This window comes from Colossoma macropomum, unplaced genomic scaffold (assembly GCF_904425465.1).
Source record: "Colossoma macropomum unplaced genomic scaffold, Colossoma_macropomum, whole genome shotgun sequence".
NCBI classification, from domain to species: Eukaryota; Metazoa; Chordata; class Actinopteri; order Characiformes; family Serrasalmidae; genus Colossoma; species Colossoma macropomum.
Window position 1 is genome coordinate 36,970,997 of NW_023494802.1, and position 21,775 is coordinate 36,992,771.

The 21,775-nt window shown below is 42.1% G+C and overlaps 2 protein-coding genes across 2 annotated transcripts in view; one reads left to right on the plus strand and one right to left on the minus strand.

Moving 5' to 3' along the window:
- Positions 1–954: 954 nt before the first annotated feature.
- Positions 955–13,983, minus strand: LOC118823061 (protein phosphatase methylesterase 1-like). The gene is made up of 15 exons (XM_036592440.1): positions 13,881–13,983; positions 13,346–13,445; positions 9,656–9,748; positions 8,526–8,583; positions 8,274–8,325; positions 7,932–8,086; positions 7,014–7,104; positions 6,257–6,322; positions 5,967–6,093; positions 5,598–5,721; positions 3,585–3,629; positions 2,873–2,937; positions 2,413–2,480; positions 2,131–2,163; positions 955–1,188 (listed from the first exon to the last, which is right to left on the minus strand). Exons 1-14 carry the CDS (start codon positions 13,979–13,981, stop codon positions 2,139–2,141), a joined length of 1,170 nt encoding a protein of 389 aa, XP_036448333.1. The 5' UTR covers positions 13,982–13,983; the 3' UTR covers positions 955–1,188; positions 2,131–2,138.
- Positions 13,984–17,378: 3,395 nt separating this feature from the next.
- Positions 17,379–21,775, plus strand: part of si:ch211-149b19.2 (G protein-regulated inducer of neurite outgrowth 3) — a 5,178-nt gene continuing 781 nt past the window's right edge. Inside the window, exons 1-2 of the mRNA XM_036592244.1 lie at positions 17,379–17,675; positions 18,992–21,775. The exon at positions 18,992–21,775 is cut by the window's right edge and continues 781 nt beyond it. Of these exons, the coding sequence (XP_036448137.1) occupies positions 19,107–21,272 (2,166 nt within the window). The 5' untranslated portion in view covers positions 17,379–17,675; positions 18,992–19,106 and the 3' untranslated portion in view covers positions 21,273–21,775. The remainder of the gene's footprint in view (positions 17,676–18,991) is intronic.

Genomic DNA, 21,775 nt, shown 5'->3' on the forward strand with positions numbered 1-21,775 from the left:
AACTCATGGCAAACATGATACATTCACTGAATGCTTTTGAAAGTTTAGTTCAGCTGCTGGCAATAATTTTTACTGTGTTATTGGCATATTTTACTCAGTTATTGCCGTATTTCACTCATCCACTGGTTTATTTAACTCAGTTATTGCCGTATTTCACTCATCCACTGGTTTATTTAACTCAGTTATTGCTGTATTTCACTCATCCACTGGTTTATTCAACTCAGTTATTGCCATCCACATGTCAGTCAGCTCAGCCAGTGTTTTTAGTGAATCCATAGACAATCTGTGAATCCATGGACAATCTGTTTGTGCAGTGGTTCAGTGATTCTGAACCAGTTTTGTGTGTAACCCTCCCAAAATGGTGAACAACAAAACACACTGCGTCAAGATCACATTCCCAAGCCCTGTAAACGGGTGGCCAGGGCAGTTTTAGAGGGTCCAGAAGCATGTTTGTACACACACAGTTCAAGCAGTGGAAACACTGGAGAGCATTATTTCAACCACAGCATCTTTAAACATGAAGTTGGTTTCTTAATCATCAACGCCTTATTTGAATTTGCTGTTCCACCTTAAATGGTGCAGCAGTTACATTCTGTGGCTACCTGTCGATATGGGGAGGACATTACAGCCATATTGCAGTTTCGCCTAACGTGTGCTTCGCTCTGCTGGTGTAAACATCATGCGCTGAGCTACTTTCTCATCAGATGAGTGAGAGGGAAGCATTCTAATCAGCCAGTTTTGTGAAAGAAAGTTTAGGCTGGCACAGAGAATGGCCAACCAGACTTCAGGGGTCACCAGTGCCACCCTGGCCCCCCTCTAGCTACGCCACTGCTTGCACATACATACACATATACTAGGAGGTTCCCCTTCGGGCTCTTTACTGGTAAAAGTTCTGCACGTGGGTTTGAGTATGAATGAAGTTTATTGTGACTTTTGGATAAAGTTTTTCATTCTCATTTAAAATGCCTTTAGAAGACGTCTCAGAGTGATGCAGATGTTGACAGACTGTCAAATCACCTGTAGCTCTAGATGACACACCAAAAAACGAATAAGTCAATAAATGAGAACTAATATCTAGACTGGCACATAGAGAAACAGAAAGATGTGACAGATCCTCCATTAGGCTGCTGGCTGTATGTGAGGGATTCTGCCTCTAGAGTGCGCTGTGGAGCTGAGGCCTGCTGGAGGCTGGGGAAACAGAGAGCAGGCATTAGCACACATTTCATTTGGATTTTCGCCCTGTTTGGTGCTGTAACAGTTAGAGATGGTTCAAAAGTTTCCCTCCTTTACCCCAACTATGGGTCAGTTAGCTTCTGTGGTTTTGCACTGGAGCTGCGAGGCTAATGTAGCTCTGGTTTGAGTTAACTGAGCCCTTTTCACACTTAAAACCGGGACATTATTGGGATCATTTTATCAGTAATATTCAAGTTTTTAACGTTTTTATGTCGAAATTACAATTCCAAGGGGAACTCCACCAATTTCCAAAAATTTCAGCATGATTCAGTTGTTGCGATGTACACAAAGACACTCAGAGTGGTTGAAATGAAATGAATCTGCATAGAAAGACGTTTTCACACCATTTGATCAACATTACATATAAATACTCAGAGACAGATATAGGTTCACTGGTGGTTTTGGATAGTAAATAAAACAGCTATATTAGTATTGTAGTCATTGCAATCCCTGGTTCCTATCAGCACCACTGTAAAGTAACCTGACTCGTGAGGTTTCTCTAAAGCGAACTGTTTCACATCAGAAACACTCTGAATGTTCACATCTCAGCCACTGAATTCTGTGGAAATGTTGAAAAAGTCCACTTTAAGAGGTTTGGTGTAACCACTTGTGTTGAAAAACGAGCTGACCGTGTGAGGTTAGGATGAGGAAATATGGAAGTTAAGGAAAATTTTGGAAAAAAGATGGAAGTTCTGTCATAGATGCCACATTTCTAAATTAAGAAGAAGATGAAGCCTCTAAACACATTAAACATTCTCCCTTTCATGGCTCAGTTACTGATTTGGAAGGTAGTAAGAGGTGTTGAGCAGGTATGGAATGTGTTCCTGCTGAGTGGGAGACGCAGAGCTGTGCAGACATGCTGGAACTCGCTACGCATGCAGCCAGAGAGACACTCACCCTGGAGCTCACCGCATGAAGGGGTACGAGGAGCTGAGGGACAAACGCAGGCATTGAGATTAGCTTCACATTTTCACTCGCTGACAAATTAGTTGACTTTTAGTAACAAAGTAAAATGAAGTTATTTTTTGTGTGTAATTCTTTGCATAGCATTCCTGATGTTGGCCCACAGGTTCTCACTGGGCTCAGACGTCTACAGTGTTGATGTAAACCTGTGTCGTGCCTTAGACTCGCATGTTTGAGTCTTTTTAAATTCCCCTCATTAATATTTACTCAGCTCACCTCTTGGTTTCACTGCGAGCCTCAGCGAACTTGTGTCTGGTCATGAAACTGGCAAGAGCATCAGCCACCTACAAATAACAAAAACAGTTGTGTTTTTTTTAACCAGTTCTTCACAGGACTTTCTAAAGCTGTCTTCTAAATATAGAGCAGTCAGTAAACAAACTTTACTTTTAGCTATTTAAATCATAAATAATACAACAAAATCATCAATCTATCTCTAAATGCAGTCTTTGAATGATGGTGCAATCTTTCCATTGGAGAATGGTGCTTCATCTAGACCTGGGTCCCAGGCCTGGTTTAAGTGTAAGCTTAGGTTAAAGAGGCTTTTTAGTAGTGAATCATCAACATTGCAGTTTAGTCCTGGTCCTGGAAACCAGCTTCTTGAGGAGTTAACTCACTTTTTCTAGTACAGGTATAAAATGGTGAAGGTTTATTTGAATGATACCTGCTTCACTCCTACCTTATCTGGTGTGTCTTCATGCACAGCATGGCCACAAGGGGGCAGCACCTGCATCATGAATTTGCCTGCAGAGAAGAAACTCACTCTGTTAATCTAATCAAATCTGCTAATGCAAACTGTTTCAGGCTGATAGAGAAGCAGCTTACAGACGTATACACAGCCACACCCTGACCTTAGCCATTACTACCTACAAAGTAGTGTCGGATTAGTGTACTAAAGGGAAAATGCTGACCATTCAAATACCTCTGTGTGCTGTGGATCTGTATATGAACCATCATCTACTGAATTAGTTCAAAACGGACCTTCTAATATTTGGACCTTCTAATATTCGTTCTTCTGTCCTGTTAGTGTTGTCTGTTACTCTGTAATACTGCTGGTTTCAGGGTCAGACAGGCCCACCATCAGGACCTGAGACAGACTGTGTGCGTGTGGGTTATTGTTAGCTACAAGGATTCTTAACTGACAGCAGCAGGTGTCGGCCCAACTGACCCTGTTAATACAGTAAGAGCACTCCACACACACACATAGACACACACACACACACACACACATAGACACACACGCTGCTGGACACAGCAAACGCAGAGGAACAGCTCTATTATGGTCCCTATCATGTCAGGCCTGCTTTGCCTTACAACAGTTACAGAGTAACTTTGTAGGCGAGACGGTCAGCATGATTGGCTGAACTGCCTCCTTTGACAGATTGACTGACCTTGCATTTGGCCGATGGTCAGATCTCTGTCCAGCCGGTCAATACCTGCACACAGAACAGCTCATATTAAACACCTGTTAGTGGTGTTACCTTAAGTGGACAGTTCCATCCACCTACCTTACATCCACCTACCTTGCACTCGTCGGCTATTTTATCACAAACTCCTGCTAAATGCAGTGGTATGCAAAAGTTTAAGCACGTTGTTGATTTTCTAAGTGAATACATCCTCTACAGAGATCACAGTTCAGCACATCTTAATACATAATTACTGTTTATTTGCTGAACCATAACATATTGGGGGGGGGGCATAAAATGTGGACTGTGAAAAAGTTTATATGTTAAACTCACCAAGTACGAAATGATGCACTGCAATCTGTAAATTAATTTAATATAAAGTTTAATTTGGAAAATAGTAAACTTGCTTTAATATAGAAGATCCCTGTGGAGGGATTTTAACTTTGACTTAGAAAATCAACAAAACATAGCTGCCCGGGGGGGGAGGTGTGGGGGGTGGGGTATTCAAACTTTTGCACATGACTGTATGAGCAACTCTGCTAGTTTACAGTTACAGCCTGCAGTCCAGCTGCTGCTGTACAGATCACAGTCTAGTCAAAGAGGGTTTTTAGTTTAGTTAAACATTCTACTAATTCACACTTCTAGGTCTGCGTCTCAGGTAAACAATCTAAAGCTTGGGTGGGTTATTTACTCAGTTTCTCCTCTAGCTGGGACTCTTTTCCTCCCACAGTCCCACCAGGCATTTCCTCCTCTTGGCTGTGCCATATCTTTTGCACAGGCCACATTTTGTGTGAGTCTTTGAGTCACTCAGACTTCTGTGTTCATAAATGTTCGAAGCCCTAAAAAGTATTTGCTGTTTTCATTTTGAAAAGGAATTACTTGGATGGTGAAAAGTAGAAAATGCAACCAACCAGACTGAACTTTGGAGATGTGGAAAAACATCCCTGCAGATTTCGCTGAGAATCTGAAAGTGAGTCTCCGAAAAAGAACAGAAGCTGAGGACACACTAAATTACGGAAGTCCAGAGAGGCCGTGAGGCAGTTATCATTTTCTAGATTGTTATCTTGAGAAAATGAGTTATCTTTTGATTTTAAGATAACAAAAGTTATCTTGAGACAATGAGTTAACTGTCTTGTGATCTCAACATAACAAAGTTGGCATCTTGAGAAAACGAGTTAAATGTCTTGTGATCTCTAGATAGCAAAGTTGGTATCTTGAGATAATGAGTTAACTATATTGTGATCTCAAGATAACAAAAATTGTTATCTTGAGATAACGAGTTAACTGTCTGTCTTGTGATCTCAAGATACCAACTTTGCTATCTTGAGAAAATGAATTAACTATATTGTGATCTCAAGGTAACAAAGTTGTTAACTTCATATCAAAAGATATTTAACTTGTTATCTCGAGATAACAATCCAGAAAATTGTAACAACAGCTCATGGCCTCTCCAGACTGATGATTATGTTTAGTTGTTAAAGCTTCTGTGTAATTTTTTGCTATTTTTGGTACGGAGCCCTGACGGCAACATCCCATATAAATGAAAATAATGCATGGCCATGGCTTAATAAGGCATGGGAACAAGATAATTAAGTTGTGGTCATGACTTAGTAAGGCGTGGGATTGAGATAATTAAGCTTTGAACACAGCTTAATACAACATGATCTTGTTCCCACACCTTACTAAGACGTGGCCATGACTTGATTATCTCGTTCCCACATGTTAATACGGTGTGGCTGCACATTATTTTTATTTATATTGTATGTCACCAGCAGGGCTCTGTGGATTGGCACTGAAAATGAATACAATGCACAGAACTGTATGGTCAGTCGAGGAGTCACACAAAGCCTTTTGCCAAACCAGCAGCAGAAGAAAGCTCCACTGAGCTGTTCCCTGCAGGCTTCCTCGCTCTATATTAGGAAAATTATTTAATATATTGTAAAGTTCTATTGGTTATTATGTTTGTGGTTCGGTGGCATTAAGGCTGGTGTGTATGACCTGCCAGCAGCAGCAGTTTGGGGACGTTGCAGCCCAGGAACAGGTTGGAGATCCCTCTGAACCAGCCGTCCCAGTACTTCTCCGCTTTGGACAGGTCGATCCTCCAGCTGTACACACTGGACGGCTGCAGGAACACACAGTGAGAGTGGTGCTGAAAGGTGGACCCTGTTGACACTGGAAACTGTAGGCCTGCTTATTAAGGCAGTGGGTCAGTTTGATTTCTGTACCATTACAGGTGAGTTTACTCTGCACTGCAGTCATACAGCCCTTTTAGTGTTTGTCAGTTTCTCGCTGCAGATTAAAGGTATCAGGAAACCAGCGGTTAAAGGTAAAGATAAAGACAGTGAGGAGTGCTGTGTCTATGTTCACCTCTGACGCGGTGCTCTCAGCTTTATCAGTGACGTAGTTGAGGTCGTAGAACTCTTCATGTCCTTCAGCCACACTTTCTGTTACAGGACTGACCTGCTCAGCACAGTCCCCATCCTCTACCTCACACCTGAGAGAGAGACCCAGAGATAGAGCACAGAAAGAGAGAGAGAGAGAGAGAGAGAGCAAGCAGTGGTTGACTACACTAAAAGAACAACACTGTAAACTGTATTTGGTTTTTCTCCAAACTATAAAGCAGTTAGATTGATAGATAGACTGTTAGATTACAGTACCTCCTCACTTGGCCCACCATGGACACCTTGGCTGACTCCAGATTCCTGATCTGTCCACTTTTAACACTGAAGAGCAACCAGACAAGGAGACAGTGAGTCAGAGCTCTGATGTTCCTATGATGCAAACAGTTATCCTGACAAACTGTAATACACTACAGGAAGTTTAGGGGGCGACATGGCTTGTGTTGTTTTATTTAACAGGCCCTTTCCTGTTCCAACATGTCTGAGCCCCTGCGCACAAAGTGAGCTCCGTAAAGACACAGTTTCATGAGTTTGGTGTGGAGGAACTCCAGCGGTCAGCACAGAACTCTGACCTCAACCCCACTAAACACCCTTGGTATGAACTGGAATGTCGATTGTGAGCCAGGCCTTCTCGTCCAGCATCATTGCCTGACCTCAAAAGTGGCACACATTCCCACAGACATACTCCAAGATCTTGTGGAGCGCCTCGCCAGAAGAGTGGAGGCTGTTACAGCCACAGAGAGGGACATCTCTATATAGTGTCCATGGTTTTGGAGTGAGATGTCCAACAAGCTCATGTAGGTGTGATGGTCAGGTGTCCGCATACTTTTGGCCATATAGTGTAGCTTGTTGTCGTCATTAATGACGAAAACAACCTAATTGAGACCGCTTTCATGACTACTGCTCAAAGTTCTGGATGATTCAAGGGGAAACAGATGACTTCTGAAGCTCTATTAATAGCAGTGACCTTGTTTAGAGCAGTGGCTGCGTTTGTGACTGTGACCGTATTAATCACCTCCATTCGATGGCGTGGTCGATAGACTTGAAGGATCTGGGTCGTCCTTTCAGGAAGTTCTGCATGCTGTGAAGCACGTCCATGGCACTCCCTGCGGAGACCACACACAATACAGCATGTGCAACATCCCTCACACTTTTTTCAGGTTAATTTTCATTATTCAAACACAGTATAGTGAATGTATGCATAATTAGATGGATAAGATGTAAACAGAATCATTCAGAGTGGTTTGGTGTGAAATGCTCCATTACAGAAACTTACAGATTCAGAATCGTTCATTGTGGTGATAGGAACCAGACGTCTGAAGAGTTTAATGTCTCGAAAAGCTACATCACAGAAAGTTATTACATGAAATGGTAATGAATACACCGACTGATGTCTGAGACGACTTTGGTTTTGCATAGTAAATAATATGACCATATTTGTGTTGTAGACATCACGACTCCTGGTTCCTATCACCACCACTGTAAAGAGTTGGTGAGTGTCTTTACAATGACCCATTTCACATTTCAACTATTGGATTATGCAGAAATTTTGAAAAGTTGGTGAAATCCCCCTTTAATACTGTTTTGTACAGTTCTGCCTCATTAAACACACCTGATTCAACTCATCAGATAATTAGCAAGGCTATTGTGAGCTGAATTCAGTGTGTTAGGCCAGAGAAATGCTTATCTCTGCAGAGCTGTGACCTGGAAGGAACCAAGTTTGAGACCACTGCATTGGATAAAGACTGTTAAATACAACAGTTAAATACAATATTGCTGGGTAAAGTATGACATTCATATGTCATATGATTTTGTGGCACATAAGAGTCTGACTAAAAATGTTTGTGCATTATCATAATGTCACTCTGTTAATCCTTTAAAATCCCAGGCTTACAGCAGTTCTTTAGACTGTTATTACAGAGTTATTACTCACCCTCCACTACATCAATAACCACCAGGCCCACCACAGATGGCAGTAAGCTCCCACTGGCTGCATGCACAGCGATGGCTCCGCCCATACTGTGACCAACCAGGATAATAGGGGGCGGGACCTCACCATACGTGGCTCGCACCACATTGGCTACATCTCTGGAGAAAAGGCAGTGATTGGTTACCAGCACTCATCTGTTGTTGATGTCATTTACACAGTGATACTGAAAAGCTAATAACTTTTATTTATTAACTTTTAATTTTATTTTATTATTTACAGTGATTTGTCCTCGTTCATTACAGAATCCATCAATATGTCTACAGTGATTATGTGTGCGTGTATTACCTGGACATGGTCTGGGTGGAGAGGTCATCAGCATGGCGCACTTGAGTAGCCCCTGTTTGTGATGAACAACAGCCTTCAGTGCCTTCATTTTCTAGCATGCATCACATTTGTTCTTTTCTTTCAAACTCTGTTTACTGTTTACTATAACAGGCAGAATAGCACAGATCTCTGTAAGAAGGATGTATAACAAACAAAACAAGTGCAGAAAGACAAGAGAGTATAATTTACTTAATCTTTGATCTTTGAACTTACCGTGTCCTCGTAGATCCATCGCCAGGACCCTACAGGTGACCCGACTCGTCATGGCCGCCTGTGGAATGTAAAAACAGCTCATTCCATATAACTAACAGGCTGTTCTTAATTTAACTGAGAATTCCATCGATTTTTCAAAATTTCTGCAAAATTCAGCGAGATGTAATCAGTCATTCTGTGTTTTGATGTGAATTTATAAACTCAACTTATAAACCTCTTTACAGTGGTGGTGATAGGAACCAGGCGTCTCAGAATGTAGCCATTTTATTTTTTTGCCACAACCACGTGACTTCTGGGTTTTTATATTGTAGCGTGTTCAGGAAATGTGTTCTTATGTTCATTCTGGGTTGTTGCTCTCCAGCATTTATTTTGACACAAAGACTCTTATTGTGACGGCACAGCTAGGCTTCCTTCGCCGTGTTCATTCATTACAATGGAAGAACTGTGTCAGTCGGAGAGTGCAGACGTGAGCTAATGCTAGAGCGAGCTGTTACCCCAAAGCCTTGCTGTCTGTACAGCTTGGTTGTGGCCAACTACAGCCTTTAATAAACCACAATGAGTTGTGCATAAGCTGTGTGTCTCCTTTCCTAGCGGTAAATGCTACAGTATGTAATGTTAATGATGGTAAAATAGTTAAAATAGAAAAATGCTTTCTTTGGGGACTATTTTGCCTCACAACACCCTGCATGTATCTGTCTGCCATGTATTTACTTGGCCTGCAATGTTTTTGGGCCAAAACCGTCTCTCAAAACTATCATAAAACAATGTCTCAGACATCAGGCAGCAAATTCATAACCGTTTCATTAATAACTGTCTGTGAAGGAGCTTTCAGAGGCATTAAACTCTTCAGACGTCTGGTTCCTATCACCACCACTGTGGCTTGGTAACTTTCTCTAGAATGCAGCATTTCTCACCAGCAAATTTGCATACAGAAGTTAAATGAGTGTGAATGGACAGTAAAGGATATAATGTGAAATGAAAATGTGTTTCTAAGTCTTCATTTTAAGCTGTTGTCAATGCTGAGCTACAGCAGTGCTGAGCTGAGTAAACCTTGTCTGTGAGTATCTGTGTTAGCAGTAGATGACAGGGTGAGTGTTGACCAGTTGAAATAAGCTGTGTATGTAGCGTACAGTAAAAACAGCCCAGGACAGCGCTGAGTGTCCTCCTCCGTGCAGCAGCACCAGCAGTGGCCCGTCCTGCCCGCTCTTATACACACGGAACACGTACACACGTCAAGGAGTCACGCTGCTCAACATACACTAACGGCTAACACACAAAAACTGAGGACAGGAGTGGACAGTGTACATAGCAGAGGTAGCAAGACAATGCACACAGGTCAGAGTCCAGTCTGCAGTCTTTAATAGAGAATTTTAGTTTTTTCTCGTTATTATCTGCAGACACTGTACTGTACAGAAGTGAACCCGCCACTAAAAACCTGTCGGACTTAAAATATCGAGGCTTTATTACAGAACTCTCTGTAATAAAGCTCTACACGCAGTAAATGTTGTGCTAAAAGAAAAGAGACAAAATATCTCAAAATGGTTTGATGGTGTCATAGATATACATACTTAAATGCTGTGTTGTCTGTCGTTCTCTATCTGAGGCGATACGTATGCATGTCCGCCATGTTGGAGCGGTCAAGATCCGCTTGTGAAGAAATTCACTTGTATTGAGAGACGAAGAGTCTCAGGATTAAATCGGCCACGACTTCCTTAATACCCAACCAATTTTCACCAAATTAGTTTTGTTATAATCCTCAGACACAGGTTAGTCTAGGCTGCACTGACCGCTCTTGATAGCTTTTATTTCTTTAATAACTGATCATGCTAATCAGCCATCTGGACCGGCAGAAAAGTATTCAGTCTCCACCTGACATTAAAAAATAAATTATGAAATATAATCACACTCATCAGCAAATCCATCAATGTGTGAATCAAATCTAATCTTAATGCACATAAAAATAAAATAAACCCCCCAAAACACAGTAAGAAGGATGAAACTGAAGTGGACTTCCTATTCGCCAGCTTCTGGTTAGAGTTTTCCTGTTCAGCAAAATTCAAACAAGATGCTGGCTGATGCACCATTTAAGGTGGAGCGGGAAAATTTGAACAAGAAGCTGGCAAATAAGAAGCTAACTTCAGCTTCGTGTAAGGTGCTAACGTTAATCTATGATGAATATCTACACTGATTAATTAATGCCATAACTTACCAAGCTACAAAGCTTTAACCATTATTGTAAATAAATAACTACATAATGTTCAGATCCCCTTTTAAATGAAATAAGCGTAATATAAAACCAGAGGACAAACAATCACATCAGCAGGTTCTCTGTGCCTCACCAACCACACGGCCATATCTACACAAACAATACGCATCACACACTCGAGTGTGGATCACTGCGTTCCCTCCATTATATAATACTATCCCACTTTCTGAGTTCAATACTGAAATAGTGTAATTTTGGACAGTATCTTTCTTAAACTGCCGCTCTGTAATGGTACTGAATACAGTCCAGCAGCGATGCTGACCGCCCTAAAATGGCAGCGCCATTGACGTGCCCGGCTGGACCCAACACAGCCTCTACGTATGTATATCTATGGATGGTGTGTAGTTTATGTAGCATATAAACTAGCTAGCCCAGCACAACTTATCCTACTTGACCCTCAGTAAGTTTTTCAAGCACTGTGAAACTGTAACTCACTAAGACTTCAGCTAGATTAACTTAGTTAAATTAGCTAGTGCGCTAGCTAGCATATGCCCTATCCAAACTACATGCTGGCCAACAGTTACAAGTTGTTTTGTGTCCTATCATACCATGTAGAGCTTCAGTCTCTCCATCAGGCTCAAGGTATTTCTCTTGTTCTCAATCTGAGGCGATACGTATGCATGTCCGCCATGTTGGAGCGGTCAAGATCCGCTTTGCGAACAAATTCACTTGTATTGAGAGACGAAGAGTCTCAGGATTAAATCGTCCACAACTTCCTTAATAACCAACCAATTTTCACCAAATTAGTTTTGTTATAATCCTCAGACACAGGTTAATCTAGGCTGCACTGACCGCTCTCGATAGCTTTTATTTCTTTAATAACTGATCATGCTAATCAGCCATCTGGACCGGCAGAAAAGTTGTTTTGTCTCCTATCACACCTCGTCTACCATGTAGAGCTTCAGTCTCTCCATCAGGCTCAAGGCATTTCTCTTGTTATTATCTGAGGCGATACGTATGCATGTCCGCCATGTTGTCCGCCATATTGGAGCAGACACTGTACTGTACAAAAGTAAACCCACCACTAAAAACCTGTCAGGTTTAGCACAATATCAAATAACAAGGCTTTCATTATAAAACTGAAGGTCTACACACTGTAACTGCTGTGTTGAAAGATAAGAGACGATACAACTTGAAATTTCTAGTTAGTTTGTAGTTTATATAGCATGTTAGCACAAAACTAATCCAACTTAAACCTCAGTAAGTTTTCAGGGATCTGTAACTCACTGAGACTTCAGCTAGATTTACTTCAACTACATTAGCTAATGTGCTAGCTAGCGTATGTGCTATCTAAGATACGTGTTAGCCGACAGTTTGAAGTTTCTTTCCTTTCAAACCATAATTTCTGCATGTAGAGCTACATTCTGTCTATCAGACTGAAGGTTTTTGTCTTCTTATTATCTTCAGACACTGTGCTGTACAAAAGTAAACCCACCCCTAAACACCTTTCAGGTTCCACACGACTTCAAATAAGGAGGCTGTATTACAAACTGAAGCTCTACACACAGTAACTGCTGTGTTGAAAGAGACAAAATAACCTGAAATGGTTTGGTAGTTGGTAGTTTATAAAGCATGTAAGCTAGCTAGCACAATAACTACACACTTAATGATGGTTCTTTAAGGGTTCCTTAGTAAAGAAAATGGTTCTATACTGAACCATGAACACTCAAAGAATCCTTACTATGGTTAAAGGTTTCTTTGCATCATGAAAAGGTTCTTCAGATTGATGGAGAATGTGCAGTAGATGGTTCTATACAGAACCTTTTTGAAAAGGGTTCTACATAGCACCAAAAAGTGCTCTTCTATTGTTACAATGTCAGGCTTGTTAATAGAAGAACCATTTTTGGTGCCTTTTCAAAAAGGTTCTATACAGAAACATCAGCACATTCTCCATCAATCTGAAGAACACTTCCACAATGAAAAGAACCCTGTAATCATGCAAAGGGTTCTTTGAGTGTTCATGGCTCTATATAGAATGATTTACCTTACTAAAGAACCCTTGAAGGACATTTTTAAGTGTGTAATCCAGTAGAAACCTCAGTAAGTTTTAAGATTTCAGCTAGATTAACTTCAGCTAAGTTAGCTAGTGCGCTAGCTAGCATGGGTGCTATCTAAACTATGTGCCAGCCAACGATTTCAAGTTGTGTTGTCTCCTTTCAAACCACATTTACTGCATGCTTCATTCTGACCATCAGGCTGAGGGTTTCTCTGTAAGGAAAGGCCTGTTATTTGAAGCTGTATCGAGCCTGAAGCCACTGTGAGCTGCGAGAGAGCAGCGCTACAGTAATGACAGTAATGAAAGACTGCTAGTGTGACTGCGTCTCTGCCCTGCTGTCATAATCCTGATGATAGAAATACATTATTACTGATTGATAAAAACTGTAGTGATATATGGATCAGTGGGCTGTACTCACTGTAACCCACTCTTTAGAGAACTATACTGTTGCGCAGACACACATTTATAAGCTTCATTACACCGTTTCCAGTTACGCTCCAACCTAACAGCCCATCATCTTATGCCAACACTACAGCCTTGTGTGTGAGTGAAGGATATGTCCTTGCTTTCCGCCGATCCCACCACCACGTCGTCCATCATCTCAAAGTATTCACTCCAGGACACGGGGGAGTAATCCCTCTTTCTGCCCACTCCATGACTGAGAGAGAGAGAGGGAGAGATGACATCCTCAACATTAAGGCTACTAAAACACTGTTTTCCAAACTGCTCCTTAGAATATCTACAGTTTCCTTCATCCCTGTGTGTTGTGAGTTGGGATGGAGCAAAAATGTGGACCGTCTGGAGGCCCTGAGGACATGATTCGGAATTACTGTACTAAAATGTTAGGAGTGAACCTGTTATAGTTTGGTTGCTAGTATCTAGTATCTATCCACATATCTGTCCACATGCAACACTGTGGCTTTCCAAACTACAGCAAGTGTGAATGGACATCTAAACTGGGCATTAGCATCAAAAATATCCTAAAACATGCTGAACCTTACACTTTTCCACAGTTAACACAATTTTCACTGCTAACTTCACTCTTTTACAGGCCTTAGACTTTTAAAATAGTCAGAATCAGACTCAGTCTTACTTCTCAGTGTCGAAGTTCTCCTCCCACATGCTGCTGTCGGTGCGAGCGGCGTCAGAGCGGAGCTGAGAGTCGGACGTACAGCTCTCTGAACCGGAGGCCATCAGACACAGAGCGAGTGAGTGTGAGACTAAAGATGCACACGAGGGGCTACAGGCACTCATACACACACGCTGGTCAGACAGCCACTCGTGTGGAGAGGGTACAGGTGCAGCAGACAGACGGACCAAACTCAGCCTCTGATTGGAGCAGAGACTCTCTCAGAAAACACACAGAGTCAGGTGTTTCTGTGATGTGAGTGTGTGTGTGTGTGTGTGTGTGTGTGTGTGTGTGTTATTAAGGTCATTTCTAGACGTTCTAATACATTCTGGAAAAAAGTACTGTGAAAAAAATGATGGACTGGATTGAATTGATTCGAATGGGCTCATCATTTATTTACAAATAAATATATTACGTATTTCGCTGTCTACATCTTTGGAACACAGCAAACGGCCTTTACATTGTGTGAACATTTCATGATGAATGGACCAATAGAAATGCTCCAAAATGACTGGGAAAAACATTTATTTACATGAACTTACATTAAAAGTTAGGACCGTTTTTGCCTCCTGTAAAGTTACCATTTTGGAGATACTTGGGGTTTTTTTGTTTGTTTGCTTTATTTATTTATTTCTTCACATATTATCACAATGTGTCTTTCATTTTACTTACTTTTGGCTGTAACTGTGATGTCATATATTTTCTTTGTGATAAAATCACGTCCACATTTGAATCACTTGAATTCAGTGCATCATTTATTTACATATACAGAGGTCTCCAAATATGGGAGATCACTAATGAAAATACTTCTATTTTTGCATTTCTTTCTAATTAAATACAATTTCAATATATTTTTAAAATAAATTATATCAGCATGTTTTTTCATAACAATTTGAGTGAAAAATAATTGTTGAAATGTGAACATGAACGTCAGAATTTGGTATTTGTTCCATCTCTTTTGCTTTAATAACAGTGTGCTCTCCAGTTGGCATGGAGTCCATACAGTAGCAGATCAAATCCACCTGACAGTTTTCTGAACACCAGCTTCAATAGAAGAGATAAGACCAAAAAAAACAACATGACCTTTTTGTACACAGGCCTGAACATGATCAGCATCACACATTTGCTTCAGTTTGAATAATAACCTACAAATAGTGCAGAATTTATTTTTAAAATATTAAATTGTTCGGTTTATTTCCAGGTATAAATGAGAAAATCCCAGTTTGTCTCAGCTCCACAGCAGGACTCTGCTCTTTTCCATGGCTGGTGAAGCCAGCTGGAGACACGGGGGTCTACACTGCAGCCCCTCAGGGTTTAAACGCCCAGAGGGTAAATCTGAAAGGGGAGACAGAAGAACTCTGAGTGAGGAACTCTGTAACCTGCTTTACTCACAAAACTGCAGATCAGTGTAATAATGAATACACACATACATAACAAAGCAAATATAGTGAGTTCTAAAAAGTGCCAAATTAGTTTGTTTATAATAGAATAGCTGGTAACACTGACATAACTACACCATCAACACGTCATGGCAGGTTTCATATGCTCGACAGATCTTGTTCAGTATTATAACAGTGTTCAGGTCACCATTTTCAGTAATTGTAACGGCAGATTTTGTAATGTGTGATGTTATAACAGCTTATGTCACATGCTTTTTTCTGTGTACTCCAGTTAGCCATCATGACATCATACATCATAACATCTGTCAGAACAATTACTGGTCATGTCACATGATACTGTCATGTTACTGAACATCTCATGACAGCATATGACATCTGCTGTGACGTGTTTATGGCATTGTTATGTCAATGTTATGTAGCAGAGATCAAGTAAAGTGTTGTTGAATAGTCTCAAATACACAACACACAGGTTTGTACAGAGCTCTTTAGAGCAGGGTGTGTCATCTGAGGCTTACAGCCCTGTTTTTCCTCATGTTTACAGTCATATGCAAAATTACTGTCAGATTACATGTAACGAGTAAAATGACATGTTTTGTTAAATTCAAAGGGGAAAATAAATTAAACTCTTAACGATCCAGGCTTATTATTCAGTAGCTACAGGGATTTCAATGCGAACTAATGGAGCTTTTCTTAAGTTAAAGAAGTGTGGCTTGTTAATGAATCTTCTACAAATGAATGTAAGGAATTTTACTGCTAATTTTAATGTGCAATTCTTTATTTCTATTTATTGTATAAACTTAAAACATCAGTGCCATAAATTTTGCACAGGCCACATTTTATGTTTTATGTATTTTCCAATATGTTGAATTCAGCAAATTAACAGTAATTGTGCATGAAACCGGGGGCACCTTTATTTTTGCACACAGCTGCATTCATACATATTTATAAGAAGCCAATTTAGTGTTGTTTTCAACCCCACTTTGAAAAGTCTGCACTGAAAAAAGTGCTTTGTTGAATTACACGTGACTCAAATGTGTTCATTTAAACACATTAAACTGCATCATCACAGTGCCTGTCAGTTTACCTGTGTTTGGTCATCAGTGTGTTGATGTGACGGAGTGCACACATTTGAATGGAGTTGATTCAGCGCTTTGCTTTCCTCCACTGGGGCTCCGTTCCCAGCCTCTCTTTACTGCTCAGGTGCTGATGATGGTAATGACTGGTTGCCAGGCAACGTAGATCGCATGACTGGGCTGTGAACAAACGTACAGATGCTGGTGATGGTAATGACTGGATGCCTGGCAACCCACATTGCATGGCTGTACTGTAAAAAATTACAGGTGCTAGTGACAACAGTGACTGGTTGCCTGGCAGCCAGGGATACAGGGCAGGTGCTAGGCACCGTGACGACTGGTCGCCTGGCAACACGGATGACATGACTGGACTGTAAACAGTTTACAGGTTCTGGTGAGACAGTGATGGTTGGTGAGCAACTCAGATGGCAGCGACAGTGCTGTTAAAATCTTACAGGTGATGGCCGCAGCTGGTTGCCTGGCAACCAAAACCAACTACAGGGGTGGTAAGAGCAATGAGTGGTTGCCTGGCAACCTGTTGACCTGGACTGGATGACTGTACAGGCTTTTCACTACAAGCCTGCAGTCTAACAGAATGAAACTTAACTGAAATAATCAAAGCATCCTCAGTATTAAAGCAGCGCCATAGAAATAGTGCATGTTAGGGTTAGTTAAAGGGGAACTTCACCAATATTTCAAAATTTCTCTGTAGTTAAATCATAAAGATTAAAGTCAGTCTGAGCGGTTTGATGTGAAATGCCCCATGTCTGTTCACAGCGGTGCTGATAGGAACAAGACATCTGAATTTGAAAAACTGGTGGATTTCCCCTTTGAGTGCAAAAACCTCTGAACACCCTTTATAATTATGCTGATTTTAATTCATTGCTGGTCGTCTTGGAAAAAGCAATTAGCAATGCAGTTAAATCAACATCACTGTAAAAGGTGTTTAGAGGTTTTTGGACTTAAAGGGGAACTCCACCAGTTTTTCAAAATTTCTGTATATTGTAAACTGTGTGCTGGAAGCCTCTCTCGTGCTCTGCCGTCATCATCTGGCTCAACGGAAAACTAAAGCACGAGTGAAACCCCAAGTAGCTCTCACTGGGACAGGCAGGCGCGAGTCACGTGACGCATCTCATGCTTTCTCACGCGAGCGCGCGTCGTTCCGCCTCATCCCGTCATCCTCCTCCAGCCAGCCGTGCAGCTCCGGTGCTGAAAGCGCAGCAGAGCAGAGAGCTGCAGCCATGAGATCAGCACCAGCATCACACACTGCAGACACAGCTGCTCAGGTAGGACTGCACGAGCTCCGGAGATCAATACAGCTGATATGCACGCGCTGGCTCTTCTGTTTTTTTGCTGGACAATCGAGTGAAGGTGGTTAATATCTCAGTCTAATTCTCAACCCATCATGGGTGTAAATAATGATTAGAGGCTCTACTGTTAGTGATGTTACTGCCTGAGTTAAGGGGAGCACCTTAAACTTGATCAGAGTGTATGCTGCATGCCAGTTAAAGGGGAATTTCACCCATTTTTAAAAATTGCACAATTCAGTCTTTCATGTGAACAAAGTCATTTCAGAGTGGTTTGATATGAAACCATTGTGGAAAAAGCTACCGACTCATTTACAATCATAGTGATAGGAACCAGGGGTCGCAATGTTTGCAACACAAATGTAGCCCTTTTTTTGCTATACAAAACCACCAGTGAACCTGCGTGTCTTAGTTAGTTTTATATGTAATGTTGATAATGGTGAAATAGTGGAGAAAATAATTTTCTGGAGAAAATGAGTTTTCTTTGGGGACTATATTGCCTCACAATGCCCTGCATGTACCTTTCCGCCATATACGTTTTTAAAAAATACATTTTTAAATGAAAAGCTTATATCAAAACTATCGTCTCAGGCTTCTGTGAGGGAGTTTTTAAAGATATTAAACTCTTCGGACATCTGGTTCCTATCACCACCACTGTGAAGAACTCTGACTCTAAGTTTCTCTAGAACGGAGCATTTCACACCAAACCACTCTGAATGATTTTGTTTTATTAATTTATGCAGAAATTCTTGAAAAATCCCTGTTAATGAATGATGGAGGTAGTGAGATTATCCCACTGAGGTAATTATCAGCTTACAGGAGCTGAGAACGTGTATTGGAGTGGGAAAAACACAGATACAGTTACATGACGTTCCCAGGGCTGAGAGAAAGAAGTGCTGCTCTAAATATTTTACATCTCTTCATAACAATGTAGTCAAATAGCTTGCAGTGTGGTGATGCATGTAATTCAGTGTCTAAGATTTGTATGTCAATATTTAATTACAGCAGAGATGATTTATAATAGTGCAAAAACCTCATATCTTCTAAGGGAAACTTTGGGAAAAGACATTCGAGCCTTTAATGCATATAAATGTATGTTTTTGTTCCAAGTAATTTTGGGCCATTCGTGATAAAATATTCACATGATGTAAAAAGTACAAACAACCCAAAAAAAAAACTGGATTTTTTATGACTGCAGTGAAACGCAGAGACTGTTAGTTTGGATTATGATGTTACACTCGCTTTAAAATCTTCTAAAACATTTGTTGTTTGTATTTCTTTTGTCTCTGTCGCAGCGTGACTATCACATCACTGACTACAGTCACTGCTTCTGAATATGACCTCATCAAAACCAGCCAATCACCTTCATTTCTCTGCAAACAGCTCGTTCCAACAACAGTAATTGGTTAGATGGAGTCACGCCAAGGGTACCCACATTCCCCTAGGTACAACAAGCCCAAAGCTTGTTGGGAGACTGAGTCCAAATCCACAAACCAGCATAAAGAGGACACCACAGCTCCGAGCAGAGGACATGGAAATGGGCCAGTACCATCTGAAGGGAGAGGAACATCCAAAGCTGCCCCGATTCAACCAAAAACACTAACCACACCAAGCTCTTCAACGCCTTTAGCTTCTTCGCCAACCACATCAAAAATGCTCCTTGTCCAAGCATCTGCAGCTAAACAGATTACGACAGTCTCTTCACCAGTCACTGCCAAACATGCTGTCGGGACCCCTGAGGGTTTGACTCTGCCCCTCCAGACCACAGTAACGACAGGAAACAGGCTGAAGTCCCCGAGCAGCAGCAGAACAGGAGAACTGAAGGCCTCTGCTAGAAGCTCTCCCAAAAATCTCCACAAAACCACCTCAGCATCTCAGATCAGTGCGTCTGCAAACTCTCCAAAGAACCTGCAAAAAACAGCTTTGGCTGCTGCGATAACAAGCCCAGACTTGCCAAAGAGCGTCCATCGAGCAGCTCTCTCTCAAATCCCCAGGGCCACATCCAGCCCCAAGCTCAGGCCCAGTTCTGCTGCATTGCTCACAGTGGACAAAACTGACACTTGCAAGAAAGGGGGCAGCAGAGAGGGGGTGCATTCGCTCTCACCAAAACTGAGAACACAAACAGTGGCAATCAGTCCACAGGTAGAAAGCATGCTGCAACCAGGTACAGAACACAGCAAGGAGAAAAGCCCTCAGAGGCATAGCGAGGAAAAGAAGGGGAGTGGAGAGATGAAAGGAGGAGAAGACGTCCTTCAGGACATCCAGGAGGGACAAATCCCCAAAAGAAGTGACCTCACGCTGCAGGTGGCATCTAAATGTCCCGTCTCTCCACAAGACAAGAAGCAATTATCACCAGCGGCGACGACCGCCTCTGCAGCACAGTCGAAGGAGATGGCAGGCAAGGTGGAAACAAATGTCATGACCCAAGAGAGAGAGTGTGTCACAGAGAAAAGGAAGAGGGAGGAGAGAGAGAAGGAAGAGCGAGAGAAGGAGAGACTAAGGGAAAAGATGAAGGAGAAGAGAGACGAGGAAAGGAGAAGAGAGGAACAAGCAAAGGAGGAAAGTAGGAAAGAGAAAGAGAAGGAAGAGAGGAAGAGGAAAGAGAGTGCAAGAGAACAGGAGATGGACAAAGAGAGGAGGAAGGAAAGAGAGAGGGAAGAGAAAGAAAGAGAAAAGAAGGCAGCAGGTCAGATCTGTAAAAGCTTCAAAGATGCTTCAACAATGACCGTAGAAGATCACGCTTCTATCCAAACTCTCGATGCTGGCCTGCAGACGGACTTGAGGTACGTGGACACTGCAGTCCAGGCTGTTGTAGAGGTCACCAGCAGGTCCACAGCCACAAGTCCAGCCCTGACTCTTTGGCCCTGGAGCCAGATGGACCCTGACCTCAGCAACCATGGGAAGACCTCTGGAACCCCTGGCATGAACTTAGAAAATGGACTTAGTCCAGATGCCAGCTCGGATTCTGACTGGCTGTCAGGTTTATCATCACCAACTGCTGCTACAGTGGGCGCAAAGCCTAAATTTCTGGGCCCACCCCCTTACAAGTCCCCAAATAGCTACAGACCTCCTTGCCAACATGTGTGTCAAATAGAGATTGAATTGCGCAGCCAGTCCTCTCTGTCTGACAGCCTGGCTCTGCCCCAGGTCACTGTCAGTGAAGTCAGCCCAACAAGTCACAGTGGACTGTCATCCCCAGGGTCAGTGGAGAAGGACTCTTCAGCCAGGTCTGGCTTGGAAACGGAATCCAAGGAAGAGGTGAAAGAGACAGAGAAATCAGAGAAAGGTCCACCTCCTGAGGTGGTCTGGGACGAGCAGGGCATGACGTGGGAGGTTTATGGAGCAGCGGTGGATATGGAATCTCTCGGCTTTGCCATCCAGAACCACCTCCAGAAGAAGATCCGGGAACATGAGCAACGCATAGGGACCCTGCGCAAGTCCATCTCGCTCTCCGAGCGCTCTCCTCCTTACATGAAAGGAGCAAAGAAAAAGAAGAAGAGGAATGTCTTCCGCTCACTGTTCCACGGTCCTGCCTGCTGCTCGAAGGCACAGGCCAAAGCTGAAGGGGCACAGTGACCCACCATGTGTTTGCAAACCTTCAAGAGAAGATACTGGTTGGAACATTGTCACAGAACAGCACCTCAAAGTCATTCCAAAAGAGTTCGAGGCAGAACCTCAAACTTGAACTCTAAACTGTCACACACTCTTATTGATGTCGATAGCCATGTGGGGTTGTGAGGAACAGTTCATAAACCTTTTAGCTGCTGTGTTTCTACTTATGCCTTTATGGGGCTCTGTGAAAACACTGATGTTATTAGGTTTCAAAAGTAGCAAATAATTTGTTCTTGTGAGTCACTATTAGCGCACAGTCTGCAAATGAGCACTTTTCACTAGCTGTATCTGTATAATGTAGCACTTACACTGTATGTAATGCTATGCATGCCCAGTTAGTTGGGTGTTTTAGCTCACTAGAGTTCACCTGCAGACTGGAACAGGCCTTGGTTGGTAATAGGTGGTGATCTGTAGCCAGCCAACGTTGCCTAAACCACAACTTTGGTATTACAGTCTGTGATTTGAGA